The 22,774-nt window shown below is 41.5% G+C and overlaps 1 protein-coding gene across 22 annotated transcripts in view; it reads right to left on the bottom strand.

The window, feature by feature from the left end:
- SYTL2 (synaptotagmin like 2) overlaps positions 1-22,774 on the bottom strand; it is a 120,522-nt gene that overhangs the window by 64,676 nt on the left and 33,072 nt on the right. For all 22 annotated transcript variants that reach the window (XM_077113370.1, XM_077113369.1, XM_077113372.1 and 19 more), the window contains one exon: positions 203-687. In XM_077113370.1, coding sequence (XP_076969485.1) covers positions 203-303 — 101 coding nt within the window. In that variant the 5' untranslated portion in view covers positions 304-687. The remainder of the gene's footprint in view (positions 1-202; positions 688-22,774) is intronic.

Genomic DNA, 22,774 nt, shown 5'->3' with positions numbered 1-22,774 from the left:
TTCTAGAGCCTGATGGGACAAACTGAGAGACACCAAGGAGGAGAAAGTTCTGTCCAGGAAGTAGACCTAAAATTGGAACCTCTAAGTTTAGGCTCCAAGTCAGAATCACCACTTATGTTTTAAAAAATAAAGTATCCCATCTTTTTACAGACTGCCTCCTCCTTTCCTCATGCATAGGGAATTATTTGTTTTTTTTTTTTACCTGACCCTCTCCTCTTCAGCCCTCTTCAGGTCAGCATCCCGCTGCAAAACCTTCATGATGGCCTCTTGCTCCTCCTCCGTCAGGAAGCTTAAGTCGATCATTTCGAAAGTGTATACAAAGGTAATAGTAATAAATCTGGCTTAAAATTCTCAGGACTAAACAACTAAGATTGCAGCCAGGATGATTAAAAGTGAAGTGAAGTAATATCTTGTTTAGTTCTTCAGCAGAAGTCTAATTTTGGCTGGGCAAAAAATGGGTGGCAGATAGAAAATCACAAGCATTCTGTTTCTACAAGGAAGTAGTGGTCCATGGGACGACGTTGAGAAAAGGCTCTTAGAAGGATGCAGCATTCCTTGCCAGACAGGTCAATTGTTCTACAGCAGCATTCCTATGCACACTCCCTCTCTGGATCAGTCTTGGGCAGTTTATTTCCCCTCTGTACTCGTTGTCAACTTCATGAAAGGCAGGTGCTTCGGAGGCATCACCTACATGGGGAATCATGAGACAGCAACCACCAGACAGTGAGAGGCAGTTCCCATAAGCATGGTGCATGATTACAAGATTTTAAATATGCCCAGGGGAAAAAATAAATATGTGAGATGGTCTCTGAGATCAGGAAAACCAGTTCTGCAGGCTTCCTGAGCAAACAGCAAATGGGTCATGAAACACACTTCAGCCCAATTCCAGACCACCAAGATGGAGAGCACACAAAAATGCCTATGAACGTTTAATGATCCAGCTGAGAATAGAGATGGCTCCTTAAGGTTCTTTCTCTGCAAACTCCTGGGAAACGAGGCTAAAACGTCATGCTAAAGGTCAGTAAGACCAGGGGGAAATGTGACTGCAGTTGACAAGTGAGTATGGGTAAGAAACCAGGAGTAAAAACTCACAAATGCTTGCTTCATCACAAGTAGGAAAGGGCACTGTGTATCTGCAGACTCCAGTGAGAGGAAGACTCCGTAGAAGGAGTGTGAACAACAGTGGAATTTGTGACTTTTCACTCAGCCCAACCACTAACCTTTTCTGAGCCTGGAGCAACCTACCAAGCTTGTCTCCCTTCATTTCTGAGAAGAAAGAACACTTACTGAGGTGTTTATATTAACTAGGGGAAAGGAAAAGAGCAAGACAGAGGCAGAATTTCAAAATGCCCCACCATCTAAAGTGGGCATCTTTGAGGAGGACCAGGGGTGAGAGTCCTGTTTTCTTAAACTCATGTGCAATGAGAATGAAGGTGAGACCTGAACAATGCCACAGCTGAAAGAGAAGTCAGAGATTATCCATTTAGCAACAAGTGCAGTGCTGCACATGTATTACATTCTAAAAAACATATGTCTAGTAAATTTCAAAGCAGCCCCGCTTAAGAAGAAATTAGAGTGTACACACGCGTAAATTTTATGAATTAATTATTTGCTTTTTGGCAAAACAAAACTATAGGGAAATACTCCCTCTACCACTTGCTAGCTGTAAATCATCATTAGGCAATTACCTACCACTTTGGGGCCCAGTTTTCTCATTTGTACTTGACATTAGGACTTCCCTGACAGGATGTAAGGATTTAGTGAAATAATGACTATAAAACAACAAAGTTCTTATATTGTGTACAAAAAATAGCTACTAAAAATATATACCTTTAGCTTCCAAATCCACCTACCTCTAGTCTCATTCTAGCTTCCCTTCTGTTCCATCCAGCTGAATAACAGCATACTTGGCTGCATATTTTCCTTTTTTCTTTCATATTACTTCTCTTTTTGATTCAAATGTCAGGGCAGGTATGCTGATGACTTCTGTTTTATCTTCCAGTATCTCTTTGCATATTAGACATAATGACTACTCAAAGAAATATTGCTAAGACATTCCTTCATTCTCTTTTTTTTAAATTTGAATGCCCTTGTATATGTTTTTACCTGATTGTTTGTCTTGAAAACTACCCATTCTTCAAGATGGGTTGAAGTTGCCACCTTCAGAAAACCTTCCCTAGCCTCCTGAGGCAGAGTGAAATGCTATGGTACATTCGATTATTGTTCCTAACTCTTCACTCCCTCTAGAGTAAGCAGGGTACGTTCTACACTTCCGAAGTTGGGCCTGGCCATGTGTTTTGCTTTGGCCAATGGAATTTTAGCAGATATGATATCCACACAGGCTATAAATGTACTTGTGCGCTTCTTGTACTGCCATGTGCCACGAGAAGCATCTGCCTCAGACAGCCAGAGAGGAAGGACTCTACAAGGAGCCGAACTGATACTGACCCATCTGAAGCAGGCCCAATCCTGCTGATTCCTGCTGATATAAATCTCTGCTTCTGGAAACCACTATCTCCTCTGAACACCTATCTCTATTGCTATAAATTATTTGCCTGCTCTCAGTCCCTGCTTTTCAACAGTGAATAAATGAATGTGAATAATGGGAATGAGTAAATTAATGACTGAATCTAATCTAAATATTCAGCATCACTAGGAGACAGCTATCTCAATTCTTCCCTTTCTTTCAAGCACAATAACTTCCTTAGATCCCAAAGGCTGGCAAGGAAATAGATTCTGGGAATGGTAGCCCCAATGAGGAACTGTGCTACCATATGGTTCAACAGAAAATTGTTTTTAAGTTTGAGAAGTGGGGCATGGAAAGAAAACAAAGGAGAAAATCAAACTTAAGTTGTTCAGTGGTGATACTGGCAGGGTTGCTGAAGGGGAAAGTGGTTTCCACACCAAGCAGAACTACACACTAACCAGTGCTTACATGTAAAAGCCTCTAAGGGTTAATAAGCTATTCCTTAAAATAGGCTGTTAGTGAGGCAAAGGGCCATATGTCCTCATTTTTCAGACAAAGGAGTGAGAGCTGAAATGGTGGCCAGGAGTCATTACCAAATGAGGTTGCAGAAGGGCCCTCAGATGGCAATCAAGACTCTTTAGTGCCAGGTGCTCACCCAACTGTCTATCCTAGGAGGTAAAAGAATATTTCATTCATTCACTCAATAAATATTTATAGAGTTCCACCTACATATCTTGTACCGTTCTAAGCACTAGGGATATAGCAATGAAAAAGACAGAAAAAACTTCATGCCCCTGAGGAGCTTACATGCTAGTTGGGAAAGACAGACAATGAACAAACTAAATAGTTAAGTTATATAACATGTTAGAAAGTGATCAGAGCTATGGCGGAAAACAACGCAGGGAAGGGAGATGGAATAATAAGGTGGCAGGGTAGAGTGCGAGGGCTTGCAGTTTTTGTTTGGCTGGGGTTTTGTTTTGTTTTGTTTTGTTTTTTTGCATGGGCAGGCCCCAGGAATCCCACCCAGATCTCTGGCATGGCAGGCAAGAAGTCTGCCTGCTAAGCCGCCATGGCCCACCCCCCAGGCTTGGAGTTTTAAACACAGTGGTTAGAGTAGGTCTCACAAGAAGATGACATTTAAACAAAAACTGGACAGAAATGAGGAAACAAGCCATGCAGTTATCAGTGGGTCCTGTGGTGGGAGTGTGTTTGGTAGGGCAGGAGGAACAAAGCAAGGAGGAAAACAGGAAGAAGGAAAGGACAAGCTGCATAAGGCTTTGTAAGCCATAGTTAAGATTTATGACTTTTACTCTGGGCAAGATAGATGTTCTCATTTGAAACTGTTATGTACCCCAGAAAAGCCATTTTCTTTCAATCCTGATCCAATTTTGTTGGGCCAGACCTGTTGCTTGGGGTTGGAAAGTTTGATTAGATTGTTTCCATGGAGATTGACCTGTTTCATTGTGGGTTTGGACTTTGATTAGATTACTTCCATGGAGATGTGGCACACCCAATTGTGGGTATGACCTTTTTGATTATATGGAGATCTGACTCCGCCCATTCAAGATGGGTCTTGGCAAAAACACAACTGCTTCAGAGCTGACAGAAACACAGACATTTGGAGATGTTTAGAGGGCTCAGGTGCTAAGCAAAGATGCACAGAAACAGCCAGAACCTAAACAGAAGAAATCTCTGGCCCCAGAAGATGCTAAACTAAGAAATGAAATGCAGAGTTTTGCTAAGCGAGGACCCACAGATACTTAGAGAGGGAGCTACTGGAATCAGAAGCTGGAAGCAACAGAACCAGGAACACAGACCAGTAGAAGCCAGCCACGTGCTTCTCATGAGACAGGCATTGGCCTTTCTTCTTGAATCAAGGTGTCTTTCTCTTGATGCCTTAATTTGGACATTTTTAAGGCCTTACAAATATAAACTTGTCATTTAATAAATCCCCTTTATAAAAGCAGTTCCATTTCTAGTATATTGCATTCCAGCAGCTTTAGCAAACTAAAACTTCCTACATGCCTAGCCCTTTACATATTACATCTCATAGAATCCTCACAAAGCCACTCGCAGGTGGGTGTTCTATTATCACTGTTTCTCAAATGAGAGAAGTGAAACAGAAAGGTGCAGTAACTCGCTCAAATTCTCCAAGTTCATGTGTGGTGGGGCAGGCATTTGCCAACAGCATTGTCATAATAAGTCACCCAGATTCCTCAAATAGGGAAAGCATTCTCACTGCCCCACTGTTGACAGTCAACCTGGGTGAAACCACAGTGCTAATGGTGAAGGATGTATTTTTGCAACAAGGAGCCCTAGTGTGTTTCCAGAAAGAGTAGCTCCCAGGTGAGCAGAATTCACTCTTTGAGTTCATACCTCCCATTTATTCTCCACATGCTGGTGAATGATTTTCTAACACTCAGTGTGTTTTCTAATACTCAGTTGTTTGAGGCTATTGTGAACCCCAGAAAAGCCATGTTTTTTTCCTACTCCAATCTTGTGGGGGCAGACTTATTGTAGGGTGGGATCTTTTTGATTAAGTCATTTCCATGGAGATGTGATCCACCCAATTGTGGGCAGGACCTTTTGATTATGTGGTTCCCATTGAGATGTGTCCCTGCCCATTCAAGGTGGGTCTTAGCTTACTGGACTAAGAGGGAATCTTTTAAAAAGCTTCAGAGCTGACACAGTGTGCTGGTTTGAAGGGAAGTATGCCCCCTAAGAAAAGCCATGTTTTAATATAAATTCCATTTCTTAAAGGTAGAATAATCCCTATTCAATACTGTATATTTGAAACTGTAATGAGATCATCTCCCTGGTTGATGTGATTTAGTTAAGAATGGTTGTTAAACTGGATTAGGGGATGACATGTCTCTACCCATTTGAGTGGGTCTTGATTAGTTTCTGAAGTCCTATAAAAGAGGAAACATTTTGAAAAGAGAGACTCAGAGAGAGCAGAGAATGCTGCAGCACCATGAAGCAGAGAGTCCACCAGCCAGCGACCTTTGGAGATGAAGAAGGAAAACGCCTCCCGGGGAGCTTCATGAAACAGGAAGCCAGGAGACCAAGCTAGCAGATGACACCGTATTTGCCATGTGCCTGTCCAGCCGAGAGAGAAGTCCTGACTGTGTTTGCCATGTGCCTTCTCACTTGAGAGAGAAACCCTGAACTTCATCGGCCTTCTTGAACCAAGGTATCTTTCCCTGGATGCCTTTGATTAGACATTTCTATAGACTTGTTTTAATTGGGACATTTTCTCAGCCTTAGAACTGTAAACGAGCAACTTATTAAATTCCCCTTTTGAAAAGCCATTCCATTTCTGGTATATTGCATTCTGGCAGCTAGCAAACTAGAACACACAGAGAGAGATCTTTAGAGATGCAGAAAGAAAACGCTTCCAGGGAACCTGTTTGAAACCAGAAGCCAAAGGATCAGCAGGTGCCAGCCACGTGCCTTCCCAGATCTGCCTTTCTTGAAATACCTTTCTCTGGATACCTTAGTTTTGACTTTTTTTTTTTGCCATAGGCCTTAGAACTATAAATCTATAACTTAATAAATTCACTTTATAAAAGCCAACCCATTTCTGGTATATCGCATTTTCAGCAGCATTAACAAACTAAAACACTCAGATATGACTGAGTCATACTCCCAGGCTTAAAAGTCTTCACTGACTTCCCATGGTCCATTGGCTAAATATCAAAGTCTTAATGTGGGTTGTAGGGCTCTACATGAACACCTACTTTCCTCTCCATGTTCTGTTCCTTAGGCTCCAACCATACTGAATTTTTTCCAGTTCCTTCTGCCTTCAGGCCTTTGCATATGCTGTTCCTTCCTCCTGGAACATTCTTCCCCAGTTACTATCTCATGGGCCTAAAGTTAGATTTCACGTACAGAGGCCTTCCCTAAAGCCTCAAGGCCAGGATAGGTGTCCCATGCCCCATGTGCTCCACGAGCACCCTGACTTCCTCTGTCATAGCACCCAACACACTGTTGTGATCTCTACTGTTTGTCCCCCACTAGTCTATGAGCAAGGCCTGGGTCACAGCATTTTATATCCCCAGCTCCTGCCACTGTGCCTGGCATCTACTAGGCACTCAAATATTTGTGGACAGAATGAATAAATGAGCATAGGGGTATAGAAATTGAGCTTTCACCACCACCACAACCCCATCCCACCCCCCACCCCCACCCCCCAGCCATCAGTGGTTGTCTCAGGCTTATTGTGAGCCTGTCTTCAGGGATCAAAATTGAGAAATTAGGTACAAAGTTTTCATTTGGTTCCAGTTCCAGTTCCAGGTCCTTCACACAACTGTGAGATTTGAATAATTCATGTTACTGCTCCAAGTTTCAATTTTCTCTTCTTTAAGACAGAAATACTCACTTCCACCCTTCCTTCCTTATGGGAATTATTCTGAGGCTGTAGAACATAGACGAACAGCAGTAGCATAAAAGGGAAATTTAAGGGATCCAAACACAGACTGTGCTTAATTCTGACTTTCCATGTGTCAGCTCTCCCATGCCACATCTAAGAAAGCCAGTGATCTTCTTGACAGTTGTCCAAAAGTTAAGCTGGAGAGAAAAAATAAGGTCCCCAGACAGTTGGTGTTTGCCTTTAATCACAGTAAAGAGAAGAACTCTTTACTGGACTGTAGCCCTATTTCCAGCTGCCTGACCAACACCTGGTTAAAGCCTTGTTAACAACAGCATTTCTTCCCCCAACAAACTCTGCTGTGGGGAAGGACCAGGTGGCACCTTCTCCTTTCTCAGATGGCTGCTGCTGTACCAAAGCCTGCAGACCTTGAGGAAAACTCAGTTAAGAAGAGATTCTTAAAGTTAGTCACAAGGCTTTTACAATTACAAGGGCAGAAGATAAAGACTATACAATCATGATCAGAGATCAAGGCAGCTGGATTACAATTTAGAGATTTCGGGCGCACACCCTGTGAGACCCTCTAGCTGAGTCACATTTCTGTCAGAACTCCAGAAAGTCCCAGGATTCCTGCTTCTGTGGTTGCTGAAGCTCCTCAAAGGTTAGGGAGATGGACAGCCTGGCCTCAGCCACACTGCTGGACCTGGCCATCCAGAGCCTGCTGTGACAAGGCCACTGCAGTACAGGCCCTGGCTGAGCTCCCTCACATCTTCCTCTACCTTCTCACTGTGGTCTTCAGAGGAGAATATAGAAGGGTACTCAGAGCTATCATGTAGGCCTGGTCCTTCCCCCAATTCTGCTTGGTTCCTCTCCTGGCAGGCTCGAGACCTTGGCTGGGCAGCCTCTGGGCTATGCTGCATTGCCTGGATGCATGGCCTGTACGTGGTGTCTGGACCAGAAAGTCAAAGTTGAAGGTAATGGATTTCAGACAAGAATCTGAGCCGATACAACTTCATGAGCACTCTGAGGCTGCAGCTGAGTTTGTCTTACCATTTGTCACATGGGTGGAAACAGAGGTGACTACATGGAACCAAACCCAGGCAAAGGAGATGCTTGAAGGAGACTTGGCAAACCTGGAAATCTGTGGACCTATATATAAACCTCTTCTTGGACACTGTCCACATGAAGGAATTATCTTCTTGGGTCCTGAGGCAGGTGCAGAAGAACTGCCAGTCCCTGATCTGTTTTGCAGGAAACTGTACATTGAGAACATGTCAGTTAGCTGGACTTTGGAGATGCTGAACCCGCTGCCACCGGAATTTATTCAAGAGCTGGAGATGTGCGATTACTGGGGGTTGTTCTCAGGCAGGAACATATTTGCCAGACAAGTGGAGCAGATGAAAAACCTGTGTCATCTCTAGTTTTCTTCTGTTTTGGGGCCCTGGCCTGGTAGAAGCAGGTCATCCACCCATGCTCTCATCTATTTCCTCTCCCACCTGACCAAGCTGGATGCTTGGTCTTCCTGATGCTCCACTGTCCTCTGCCCACATTTCTGGCACCTGTACCAGCTTCTCAGGTGACCTGAAGAAAGATTTCTCTCTATTCCTTGATAGAGGACACCTCCAAGTTAGAACAAGACAAGGGACTTAGAAGGTTGCTGTGGATGTACATCCCAATGAGTGGAGAAAGCGCTAGGTTACCTGATGGGTGGTAATTTTCCCTCCAGGGAGGGAAAATTATATCTGGGGGAGAAAGAGCTCATATGAAGAACACGAAACTCCACTAGGCCTTGTGTTCCCAGCTATTCTATTTCATTATACTATTTTACAGATGGGGAACCCAACACCCAGAGAAGTTAAAGAACATACCCAATAAGAAGGCAGAGCCAGGATTTTAACCCACATAGTCTGTGCTTTTAATCACAGTACAATATATTCCCTCTCTGGAAAAATCATCTTCTATCATAAATTCATAGAGATGAAAGTTCTTGGTTACCCACTGTGTGCCCAGTACAGAACAGGGCAAGAGGTGGATGGAAGGAGACAAGTCCCAAATACCTATGGGGAAGATGAAGCAGTAATGGTAAAATGTACAAATGGCGGTCATGTTTGATCCTCAAAGGACTCCACATCCTTGCCTTTACCTTTATGAATATCTTCCAAAAAGTCTTGGTTAGCCTGGAATAGAATCTACTTATCTGGTGACTGGGTGGATGGAAACTAGAGATGGCAGCAGCCCTGTTCTAGTTTGCATAATGCTGGAATGCGATATGCCACCAATGGAATGGCTATTAAAAAGGGAGAATTTATTAAGTTGTACATTTACAGTTCTAAGACCATGGAAATGTTCAAATTAAAGCAAGTCTATAACATATGTCTAAATTAAGGCACCAACAAGAGGTTACCTTCACTCAAGAAATGTGATGAAATTCAGGGTTTCTCTCTCAACTAGAAAAGCACGTGGTGAACATGATAATGTCTGTTAGCTTCCTCTCCAGGATTCTCGCTTCATGAACCTCCCCTAGGGATGTTTTCCTTCTTCATCTCCAAAGGCCTCCAGCTACATGGGCTCTCACAGTTCTCGTGGCTCTCCTGTGGCTCTCTTGTGGCTTTGTCACTCTCTCCAAAATGCTTCCTCTTTTAAAGGATTCCAGTAAACTAATCAAGACTCACCTGGAATAGGTGGAGACTCATCTCCATGCAAACCATCTTATCAAAAGTTACCACCCACAATTGGGTGGGTCACATCTCCATGGGAACAATCCAAAAGCTACCAGCCAGCAATATTGAATGAAGATTAAAGGACATGGCTTTTTTAGGGTCCACCACAGATCCAAACCAGCACAAATGCCCCAAACCACTAGTAGGTAGTCGCACATACCATTTTACTATTTACTATGTCTGTATTATGTGCCAAGCCCTCTAAAACAAGTACCTGTTTATATCCCCAGCAGAATGAAGGGTCGAGTAGTAACATCACATCCATCTTATAGACTGGAAAACTAAGACCTGGAGAGGTTGAGGCACTGACTGTTGTCACATGCCAGGTGGTGGGGCTGGTCTAAGACAAAGTCACCCTGATTCAGAGCAGGTTTTACATACCATGGACAGTGTGGGCCAGGTTTGGTGGCTCAGCTCTACTCCCTGGGAATAAATGTGTGCCACCATCTCTCCTCAGCTGCCTGCCTAGTTCCCTGGAGACCCTGGAGCTGCCCTTCCATGCCCTTCTCAATGCAGATATCCCTTGTCTGTCCCAGAGTCCTGACAAATTGAGATTTGAGTCAAAACAATCTTTCCTATGCACTTCCAGGAGTGCGAGAGGCTCTTCTCAGGGAGGTCAGGCACCCTAGAACAGCTTGTCCTGGGTCACTGCAAGATAACAGATGTCTACCTCGTGGCCTTTCTGACAGCTCTGAGCTGCTGCTTCCACCTCCAAAGCCTCAGCCTCCCCCAAAACCCTATCTCAAGGTCTGGCCTCATGAGCTTGTCACAGTTCATGGCAGGGCTGCTGGAGCTCAGGCACGTGGTCTGTCCGGTTCCTTTGGAGTGCTATAATAACCTGCCCGGCAGTCCACTGTGTTATATTAAACCTCAGTTCATTGGGGTAGAAGCCATATTTCAGAAGAAGCTGCAGGCCTTAGGGCCGGAGCTTGTGAAGTGGACCTGCACCCTTCGGTGATCTGACGATGCTGTGATCTTACAATGCCGAGGCTGCCACCGTGAGTAAGAATGAGGAGACAAGTATGGTGTAAGTGAACACAGCAGTGCACATAACAGGTTCCCACTGCTGGAAGAAAAACACCCAAAGTAAAGAAACAATCTACTTATTTAAAAAAAAATTTAAGTGATTCTCACATGATGAGGTTTTCAGAAGAGAAGCGAATTGCTCTGACAGTCTCATGACATCCAGAACGAAGGCTCAAAAGAAAAGTCTGGAGGCAGAAGGAGAGCAGGAATAAATAGGCTGGAGTTCGGGTGGGGTTGAGGAGAAGTGGCACTGGACAAAAAAGCCCTGATCAAAACAGAGGCTTACCCACAGGGGTAAGACACAAAAAACACCAAGCATACAACTAAATGCTTTGTAAAACATCTTGGATCACAAAAGTATCAAAGGACATATGGAATAAATCTAAAAATGGTTCAAGAGAAGCCCAGGAAGGAGCAAGCTGAGCGAATCAGAGATTCTTTGCTCGCCTCCCTCCCAGAGGAAAGCTCTCTGCTAATACACCAGACTGGCAGCCCCTTCCTCCACCGGGCTGCTCCTCTCCTCGGGTCACTCTGCACTCTGGTGACTTGTTCATAGTTTCCCTTTGGCACCAATTCGTCCTGCCATCTGAAACCACATTCGGTTTATTCTTTCTTCCATATAACACATTAAAAAGGAAGACGGCTGTCGTGCTCTCCCTGAGTTGTCTTTGTTGAGGAGATAAACTTCCTCCTCCCCTCCACAGTCCCTCACATGATGGCTTCTAAGCCACTCGTGATCTTAGTCATTTATCTCTGGACTGAAAGATGAGCAGGGGGTGCTACGTGCTTTTCACGTGTGATCTCATCTAATCCCTGTGACCGCCCAGGAAGGCACGTCATTCTCCACACCATGCAGATCAGAACACTGGGGATCAAAGAATTCAATAACTTGTCTATTTATTGTCCCCTCAACCAGTACATGATTTGAACAGGGCTGCAAGATTCTAAAGCCACTGTTTTTAATCTTTCACTGCATCACCGTCTCCCTTCTCAGAGAGGTCACATATCTAGTTAGGGACAAAGAAGAGACAAACCTAGGTTTCCCAGCCTAGTTTTATTTTCACCTTACTATTCCCCCTCCATATATACTTCCTTTGTCATTTCTTATAGGCAACAAGTTTTGGCCCTCAAGGCCTGCTTCTTTTTTTTTTTTTTTTTGACATGGATTTTCCAAATTTTATTAAGATCTGTTTCTGTTTTGCAGTCAAATGCAGTTATAACAAAAGGAATAAATATTTACATTGTTTTGGTTACCAAAGATTACTCCCTTTTTATGTATTTCTTTCACCTCAGGTTTATTGTACAATGAGCATTTACTTTGTGCATACAGATTAAAATAGGATATACTTTTATATTCATCCAGTTTCAGTGTGAGAATTCAATGGTAGATTCCTGTTTTAATGAGCTTTGGAAGTAGTATAGCAGCTTTGATGCTACTTCTTTGAATGTCTCTAAAAAAGGATTCTTTCTGAACTTTTCTGGTTATATTTATGCCTCTCATTTCTTAAATTCTTAACAGCCCAATGAGAGGTTGTGATCATCTTGAAGAAGGGGGCAGAAACAAGGACGATGCGTGTTATGATTCAAAAATAGAACCTACCCTAATATCCAGGAAGACAAAGAAAAGACTTAGAAGTAATTTTAGGGATTCTCATAATTTGACTTCTTCTCCGGCTAAGTCAACAGAACAGATAGTAAGTAGGGATATTTAGATGTCATAGGAAATAATTTGTTTTATGATTAAAATGAGTTGACTGTGGCCAGTGTCCTAGATTTTTGCTTTTATTGTATGACCTTTTTTTTTTATCAATAGCAGTTTACTTGCAAGATTCTTTAAGCTTCTGTTTATTTGCAGTTAAAGTGATTTATTGTAAATAAATTACCATACTTAATAGATCCATTACCTGTTTTCAAGTACCAGTAAGACTATAAGCTTTCATCCTTTGATTCACAAGGCTTTTCAGGATCTCATAGTGTCTTTGAGTCATAATTATAAATATGATTTGTATTTATAGAGTAATAGGGTTATTCAAGGCAATGGTTGATTTTTATAACTTTTAATATTGTCATCTTCATAAAGTTTTTAATATTTTACTTTTATTACTAAGGTAGTTTGTCACAAGTCTGCACTATTTTTGAAAAATGAAAATGTTAAAAAAAATCCTTTCATTCTAGAGTTGAGAGAGCTTAGGAGTTTCTTCCCTGAACCACTTTAAAAAAAATTTCTTTATTGTTAAATATAACATATATAGAAAGAAAAAACAATGATTTTCAAAGTACACTTCAACAAGTAGTTACAAAATAAATTTCAGAGTTTGTTATGGGTTACCATTCCACTATTTCAGATTTTTCCTTCTGGTTGCTCCAAAACACTAGAGGGTAGAAGAATTCTTATTTCTTTTTTGTGAAAAATAACATAGATACAAAAAAGCAATAAATTTCGAAGGACATCAAAATGATTATTGTAGAACAGGTTTCAGAGTTTGGTATGGGTTACAATTCCACAATTTTAGGTTTTTACTTTTAACTGCACCAAGATACTGGCAACTAAAATATCAATATAATGATTCAGTATTCATACACATTTGTCAAACCCCACCTTCTCTGTATAACCCCACCAGCACCTTTGATCTTTCTCCCACACTTTAGGGGTATTTGAGCTATGCCCATTCTAACTTTTCATGTTGGAAGGGGCTGTCGATAACATGGGATAGGAACATGGAACTAGCTGATGTTCTGGAGAGGCTGGCCCCTCTGCATTTCAGGACTTATCTGGTCCAGGGACCCTTCTGGAGGTTGTAGGTTTCTGAAAAGTTACACTAGTATGTGAAACCTTTGTAGACTCTTATATAATGTCCTAGCTGTTCTTTAGGACTGGCTGGAATGGTTTTGGTTGGGGGTTGGTAAGGTATGGCAGGTAGCAATGTCTAATTGAAACCTGCATAAGAGTGGCCTCCAGAGTAGCTTCTCGATTCTATTTGAACTCTCAGCCACTGATACCTTATTTACTACATTACTTTTCCCCCTTTTGGTCAGGATGGCATTGCTGATCCCATGGTACCAAGGCCAGACTTATCCCTGGGAGTCATCTCCCATGCCATCAGGGAGACTTTTACTCCTAGATGTCATATGTCATGTCCCACATAGAGGGGAGAAGGCCTGCTTTTTTTTGGCATGGGCAGGCTCCAGGAATTAAACCTGGGTCTCCAGCACGGCAAACGAGAATTCTGCCACTGAGCCACCATTGCACTGCCCAGGCCTGCTTTTTTAAAGAGTAATTTGTTAAGAATAAGGAAATGTCTGAGCCCTTTCGGTTTGTTTTATGGGGAGACATGGGAAAGAGGACAAGCATAAGACACAGGGAAAAGGCATTCATAATAATATGCAGGTGTTTATATATACCCATTAGCCTCTTAGAATGGCAGGGTATTCCTGGAACCAGAAGCTACTGCTAAAGGAAGCTACTTTATATGTCATAACTCAAGTGGAATGTTTGCTATATGCTTACATAGAAATGGGTTTATATGAAAAACAACTTTGCCCACAGTGCTGTTAAGAAACAATACAACATAGGTATTTAATTATTTTGCATGTTCAGAACTCCATTAAATATTTGTAAATTACTTTGAACTTACAAGTTGCCTAATTGGGCTTCCTGAAAGGAAAGAATAAGGTAGCCTCTCAAAAAATATTAGTTGAATAAATAAACAAAATGAACTAATGAATGAGGTGAACAAATGAATGGTTAAAAATGGAATAAGAAGGAATAAATACCACTGTTAAGTATACCCTCAAGAGAAATGAAAGCATATGCCCACACGAAAACTCATATATGAATGCTCACACCAGTTTTATTCACAATATTAAAAAAATAGAAATAACTCAAATGTCCATGAACTGATGAATGAATAAATAAACGTAGTGTAGCCATACAGTGGAATACTATTTGGCAATAAAAAAGAATGAAATACTGAAAAATGCTACCACATGGATAAACTTTGAAGACATTTTGCTAAGTGAAAAAAGCCATTCACAAAAGACCACATAATGAGTGATTCCATTTATATGAAGTGCCCAGAATAGGCATTTCACAGAAAGGAGATCAGTGGTTGCTTAGGGTAGGGATGGGAAGAGGGGGCATAAGTGTTAAGGTGGAACGACAGCTAAGGGGAATGGAGTTTCATTGTTTTAATTCACTTTTTGTTATAGAAGTTGTAGGTTTATAGAAAAATCACGCAGAAAATAGAGTTCCCATATAGGGGTTTCTTTTTGGTATAATGAAAATGTTCTGAAATAGACTGTGCTGATAGATGCACAATTCTGTGAATGCACTAAAAGCCATGAATTGTTCACTTTAAATGGGTGAGTTCTACGGTATGTGAATGAACTATTGTGCTGGTTTGAAACTGTTATGTACCCCAGAAAAACCATGTTTCATGGGTGCAGACTTATTATGGATGGGATCTTTTGATAAGGTTATTTCCATGGAGATGCAACCCATCAATTGTGGGTGGGATCTTTTGATTAATTGTTCCCATGGAGATATGACACTGCCCATTCAAGAGAGAGCTCAGAGTTGACATAGAGAGCAAAAAGATGAAACCAGGACATAGATGTTTAGAGGTGCTAAGCTAAGAGATGAAAACCACAGTTTACCCCAGAGAAGCTAAGTGAGGATCCACAGATGTTTAGAGTGAAAGCCACTAGAAATAGGAGCTGAGAGAACTATCTGAAACCAGAGGTCAGGAGAGAGGGCCAGCAGATGCCACCATGTGGCCTTCCCCTGTGACAGAGGAACCTGGACATAATCGGCCTTTCTTAAGTGAAGGAATCCTCCTGTTGATGCCTTGATTTGGACATTTTCATGGCCTTAGAGCTATAAATATGTAACCTATTAAATTCCCTTTGTAAAAGCCAATTAATTTTTGGTAATTTGCATTCCAGCAGCTTTAGCAAACTGAAACACATATCAATAAATTAGCTTGTTACCCAGTGTTTCTGGTTTTAGTTTTCAGTGAAGAACAAATGAAAAAGCAAAATGACAGCCTTGAGATATAAAGCCTTCTCTTGTGTGGATCCTTTCAAAAGGGATGCCATTTTCCTATTTCATTTACCTCCTCCAGCTCCAGGCTGATTCAGCTGCTAGCTAATATCTCCCAGAGAGACTGACTTGATATTCTCAAACTAAGAATGAAGAATTGGGAAGAAGGAAAGAATATCTATATGTGATGATTCCCCCTACTCTGAAACTTGTATTCAAACCTAGTAATAATGTTCCTAGATTACAGAACAGCTTGTCTTCTGCCCTTCACAGGCCTGAAGTTTAAACTTGTTATCTGTAGGAATCAAACATTTAAATTAAGCTCCAACTAACTGCCAGAAAATGGGCCAAATGAGGAAGATAGGATCACACACAATTAACCCTAATACAACTTAGCTTATGTTAATCACTATGGCCATCGTGGGCACAGGGGGTTGGAGAGGAAATAAAATGAGATGAGCCTTAAAGACAGAATTAGAGAAGGGGATAGGCATTCTGGGCAAGAACACTGGGCATGAAACCAGAAAAGTGCTCAAAGAAAGACTGGTAGCAAGCTTGTAGGATATCAACAGGGGACTAGTGACAGGGGTCACACCCTCAGGGGCCTGAAAGGCCAAGCAAGGAAATTTGGACCTGAATATTTCACATTTTCAAATCTTGACAGATGTGGTAAGACCACCCTTTTAATCTGTGTTTTCTCAATGTACTAGGATTCAAAAAAAAAAAAAAAAAATTGCAACAGTGAAGAAAAAAAAAGAGGAAGAAAATCATGCAGCTGACAGTTCAATTTAAACTTTGTACCTGGGCTTAAAACTAGATCAAATCAACAGGTGACAATATGGAAAAAGATGATTTACCTTTGACAACCTATCAAGAAGGAACATTAGGACACAGGATAGAATAAGATTCACCTGACATTCTATTGTGCTGCTATAAAACCAACATGTTCGTGGGCTCTTACCCATTACACAGCTTAGCAAGCATGAGCAGCTTGTCTAAGTTCAAAATGCCAGAGAGAGACTTCTTCTCTCCTTGGAATGGCAGCTTCCACTAAGGCCCAGGTCTGGAAGAGGATAAGTTATATTTTCCATAAGTTCTGATAGTGTCGTCAGTTCCTACCTGTGGAGTTTACATTCTGGGAAGGAAGAAGATGTTGAACAAACCTGAGCAGTCCCACAAGACAGAAAAGCAGGGTGTTAAGCAGGAGTTAGACCAATTGCTTAAGGTCTCATAGCTACCTAGTGGCAAAGCCAGGACACGCAAAGGCCCGTCCTTTACCTTCCAGGACATAGACAATTTCAATGTAAATAAGGACTTGCCAATGGGCTAGTACACAGGTTGGGTTGCATTTCACAGATACCAGCACAATGATAACAGTATTCTAGATTTAATTATTTTCTAGGTTTCAAATTCAGAGGAAGGGAGTAGAAGATCCAGCTGATTTATTAACCAGGCTGGAATTAAACCCAGGATCATAAAGTTAACTCAACCGTAGCAGTCACCAGCTCAGACTTTAAAGGAAACACCTAAAGCCTCCCCTTCAGTACAATCATGTACACTCTTACCCAGCTTGAGAGTGCAGGACTCACTCCAAATGGACCAACTCAGGGGTTCCCAACACTGGCTGCACATTAACATCAACTGAAATGCCCAATGCACAAATTCCCCCTCTCTCTCCTGACCCCTGCTCAATCAAGGGCTGAAGCTAGGGTGAGAAATCCAAAAATGTCAGGCACAAAATATAAGGAGGAAGGTCATGCGAATATGGCACCCTGCACTTACAGCACTTTAAGAGTGGGTGCCTTCTTAAGAATGAAGCACCCAGGGTACAGAATTTAAGGAGGCCCTCAGGGTCAGCACTTGTATGACCTTTGTTTCCATAAATTATGTGACTTAGATGCCATACTTGCTTTACCCTAGTTCCAGCCCTGCTCAAGTTCCACTGATCAGGCCATTAATTATCCCATCAAGTTTCTGCTGTATGCTCCTCTCCAGCCTCTAAAAAGACACATTTTGAAACTGATATATGAAATGAAAAACGTTTACCATATTCATTTACCATTACCCCTGACATAAGAGGCTAGTGTGATCTAGTGGAACACAAAACGGTTAGAAAATAATGGGAAGGGGACTGATCTTTTATTAGTGTTTAAGCAGTTCCCCTAAGAAATCTAAGTTCATTTCTTTGTGGCCAGCAAATAATGATTTACAAAGGTATCATTAAGATGAAATTAGGCAAGTAAAAAGGTCTGGGACATAGTAAGTACTCAATAAGCATCTGTTGACTCTAAGTCTCCAACAATTCATTAACTCAATCATCTTTCCATGTCACTTTGGGGTTGCAGTGTTGCTGCTGCTGCTTGCATGAGCTGTCTCTCATCCTCTAACATCCCACCCCATTTTAAGAAAGAGTCAAATTCTTGGTTTCTACAAGTACTTCCCTACTCCCATCCCTCCTGAGGCCTTTGAGGAGATAATCTTCTAAATTTGGGGTGGAGGATTGGCAGTACAGAGGTTGGGTGGGAGGATTCCATTCTTAAATTACCAAAAATTCTCCTAAATCTTACCATTTTAGGCCTGCATGCCAGCTTTGGAAAATCATAAGCCAAGAGTTTGACGTCTTGGTCTCTGGTTGTACATTAACAACCTTCTCTAATTCTGCTGCCCACCATGGAAGACAGAGATATGTTGTGGCATCCTGATGTCCCTAGCATCTTGCATAGTGTCTGCCACACATCAGGGACTTTATTTATTGAATAAATGAAGGAGACTAAAAAAAAAAGTAGAGGGGAAAAGCAAGACAATTAAAAAGTGTAGAGAAAAATCCAAGAAAGATTACAAGGTGGCACAAAAAAGTTCGTCATCTTCCATAAATGCACTTCTTAACTCTCTGTAATGGGTAGAGGAACACTCTCCTCCCAAAGATGTTCATGTCCTGAGTATGTTAGCAAACGAACTTTGCAGAAGTGATTAAGTTAAGAATCTTGAGATGGGAGTTTACCCTGAATTATCTTGGTGGGTCCAATGAAATCACCAGGGTTCTTACAAGAGAGAGGCAAGAGGGTCAGGATAGAGAGATGTGAAGATGAACGTAACGGTTAAAATGATGCACTCTGAAGATGAAGGAATTGGGCCATAAGCTACGGAACGCAGGTGGCCATGACTAGCTGGAAAGAGCAGGGAAACATTTTCCCCTATAGACTCCAGAAGGAACTCTGTTCTGCAGATACCTTGATTTTAGCCTGTAAGACCCATTTTGGACTTCTGACCTCCAGGTTATAAATTTATGTTAGGCCACTAAATAGGGGGTAATTTGTTATAGTAGCAATCGGAAACTATACACTCTTTCAGAACAGATAATGTGCCTTAGTCATATCTGAATCCCCAGCATGCTGCCTCGTACTCTGTTGACTACATCTTCATAAGCAACACTGAAGTGGCACCTTGGATGCTTCCTTTTCCTTGCCTTGTAGCCAATCAGTTGCCAGGTTCTGTTGACTGCAATCTCTTTCCAGTTCAACCCTTTCTCTCCTTTATCTACCACTCATATGGAAGGTTGTAATTGTCTTTGATTATGGCTTCTTTTATTCCTGTTTCTCCCTCACTTTTGTCTACTACATACAATCCAACCAGATTCATAGTTTAATGCACCATTTTGATCATGACATCTCTCATCTCAAACTTCCCTAATGGCAGAAAAATCCAATTTCCTTATATTCATATTGACATACCTCTTGTTCCAAGCTTCCTATCCAATCTTATTTCCCACTGGTTCCTTTCCTTCCCCTTGAACTACAGCCAAATCACTCTTCAAATGCCTCCTCTACTCTATCATCACAAGTCTTTGCTCATGCTGTTCACTCCATTTCATCATATCCGCCCACATTCAAACCTTATCCATCACTTAGGCCCCAGCTTAATTGGCACCTTCTCCATGAAGCTACCCTCATGGCCCCATCTCCCTTCACAAATATCCCTACCTCAAGCTGGTAATTATTTCCTCTTGCACTGAGCCCTCATAGCATTCAACTCTATATCTTTTATTTCAAGGAGGAAAGAGCCCAGGTTCTAGAATTAGAAAGACACACGTGCAGGTAAAATGTGACCCTCTTACGCAAATTATTAGCTTCTCTGAGTCTCAGACTTCTCATCTATAAAGTAAGTATCATATTATCTTACTGGGTTGTTGAGAAGATTAAAGCTCATATATAGGTGCCCAACACACAATAAGTATTTAATATTGATACACTGACATTATAGTTACATATACATCTAATTCAAAAATCTAGACTGCAAGGGTGGGCCACGGCGGCTCAGCAGGCAAGAATGCTTGCCTGTCATGCCAGAGGACCCAGGTTCGATTCCCAGTGCCTGCCCATGTTTAAAATATATATATATATAGACTGTAAACTTTTTAAGGATTTATGACCAGTTCATTTTTGTAGCCATACAGTACCCTATACATAGTAGTGAAAAAATTCTTAATGACTGAATAAGTCACTGAGGTGTGGGTAGGATCTCTTAGGTCTTCTGGCCTAGCTATCATAAGGATGGCCTTATCTTTCTACACTTCAGAGAACAGAAGAAAAGTACACCAGGTCACCTTCTGAACATCCATGTTAGATAGAATCCTTAAAATGAAAACTACTCTGTTTGATTAAAGCCCAACCAACAATAATAAATTAATATCGTCTTCATTAGCATAACCTATACATTATTATTTTCATGTCATTGAGTTCTGGCTCAGACAACAGCTATCATTCTGGAGCTGGTGAGACAAAGTTTGCTCTTACTCCATTATATTTAGAAATCTCATGGACGACTTAAAGGTAGAGATTCTCTTCCATTCCTTGGCTGTGTATGCAAAATAATTACCTTCCTTTAAAAGCGTTCCTTAAGGCACTTTTATGTTAGAGGAGAAACTTGGCCCTTTTTTTTCTAATTTAGCTGGTAGCATCATGAAGGAAAAAGAACATGAGATTTAAAGTAAAATGATCTGATTTGGAATCTGGTCGTCCACTTATTAGACACGGTTTCCTCATCTCTTACTTAATAACTGTAAAGAATTCTGAGGTGATGTGCCTGTGAAAGGTGCTATTCAATGTAACTACCATGTAATGACTGAATACCAACCGGGCCTAGACTTCTTTCCATACACAATACCCATGGATCTTCAAAATCCAACCATTCTTCAAGGTCACTGTCATATTCCAAAAGGACCATCACTGTGTGTGACAAGGCGGGAGGAAAGACCAGCTACACTTAACCCTGCACTTAAAGTTAATATTTAATATCAAAAAGGGTAGGAACCATCCAAGCCCCAGTTTAGTTTTCCCCAAACACCAGTTCCCCTACTTATTTCCCAGGCCAGTCTGACTCAGACTCAACACAATGCCTCACAGAAGGGTAAAAAGCCCTAATGAGCAAATCTCATGAAAAATTCAGCTGGTTTTTTGGAGAAAAACAGCCGGACTGACCTTAGGAATTCCACTAATTCCCCCTACCACACAGCCTAAAAATAGCTGAAGAGCATTTCTAGCTGGTGATGGTCTTTCCTTTAAAGGAAATAATATGCAAAAAGGCATGCTAGGGTCATTAGCCCAAATCTTACAGTCCCCATGATAAATCCTAGGCCAAATGTTCCTATGAGAATCTGCCTTCACAAGGTCAACAATGAAATTTCATTGTGAAGGCTTCCCCTGATCTCACTCTCTAAGCACCACTAGGATTGTATAAAGATATTCACTCTCATCCACTACTACCTGTGTAGCCAAGAGTAAGTCAACTCCCCTCCCTTGGCCTCAATTTCCACATCTGTTAAAAGAAGTGCTCGTCTCTAACAATTAATGTCTCCTCCTGGTGTAAGATTCTCTGGGAGGTACATTCAGTGGCTCCTCTTTGCATTCAGGATAAAACTGAAGCCCCTCAGTGTTCTGTGGGCCTTTCCAGATCTATCCCCTGCCTTCCTCTCCACTTTCTCCTATACCATCTTTGGAGTTCCTTAAATTTACCTGCCATACCTCTGTGCCTTTGTCAGGTGCAGTTCCCTCTTTCTGTAATGACCTCAGCTTCTTAAACTCCCAACCATCTTCCAAGACTCATGCCCAGGTGTCATCTCTTGTGGGAAGGTTAGTCAAGTTTCTTATCCAAAGGTTGAGTTAGGGTTTCTTCCTCTGTGGTCTCACAGACTTGCTGCATTGTACAGTAACTGTTTACTTATCCACGTGCCTTATGAGCCTGGGTGCTCCTTGAAGGCTGAGACACCACATCCATCTTTGTCTGTATTCCCCACACCAGATGCTGGTGGTTGGTGATACCAGATTCCACTAAAGTGCCACACGCATTTTACAGTGTTATTCCAAAAGACCAGGAATTTATGATTTTTTTAAAGGAATGTTTTCTCTGTTCAAAAATGAGAACGTAAACTATCCCTAAGCTTTTTGCCTTATTAGGGAAAAATACATATAGCTGTTGAGAATTGTGACATAATCTTCGCAGAGTTGAAAGATATATATTACATTTGTCCCAAAGACTGTCTTTAAACCAAATGAGCCACAGTTTAAAACAGGAGATTCAAATTTGGAAATGACATCCAACTTGGTGGTTTCTTCCTTTTACCCAGAGGAAGGAAAATCTCCAAAAGGGAAAAATTACATGCTAAGCTTTCTGAAAATTTTCAGCCAAGTGCTGGAAAATCAGATGAAAAGCACAAGAAAGAATGTAATTATGTATAGAAAAATAAAATGTCTTATTAACTACACATAACATTAAAAAGTATATGCACGGATTATAGAAGGTAAAAAAACCAAGTTAATTAATGCAACTTATTAGTAGGACTTGGACCTTATGATGGAAGAGTTAGGGAAGAAAATGACATTTTCTCTTCCTCCAACAACAGCAACACAAGCATTGGCTGCATTTGACAGATAAGGAAACTGAAGTTAAGGGACTTGCCTAAACCCATATTGCTTGCAAGTAACAGAGTTAGGATTTGAACCCAGGTCTGCCTAGCTCCAAAGCACCAAGAAGGATAGTAGTAAAAGTGAAGAAGAGGTCAGGGTGGCTCAAAAATACCCAGCGAAGGAACCCAAACTTGCATAGAGAAGCTACCCATCCAAACAAGTAAGCTTCATAGTACAGAACGATGTTAA

This window comes from Tamandua tetradactyla, chromosome 8, assembly GCF_023851605.1.
Source record: "Tamandua tetradactyla isolate mTamTet1 chromosome 8, mTamTet1.pri, whole genome shotgun sequence".
NCBI lineage: Eukaryota > Metazoa > Chordata > Mammalia > Pilosa > Myrmecophagidae > Tamandua > Tamandua tetradactyla.
Note: the sequence above shows the minus strand (reverse complement) of the source record. Positions and strands in the feature narration are given on the sequence as shown.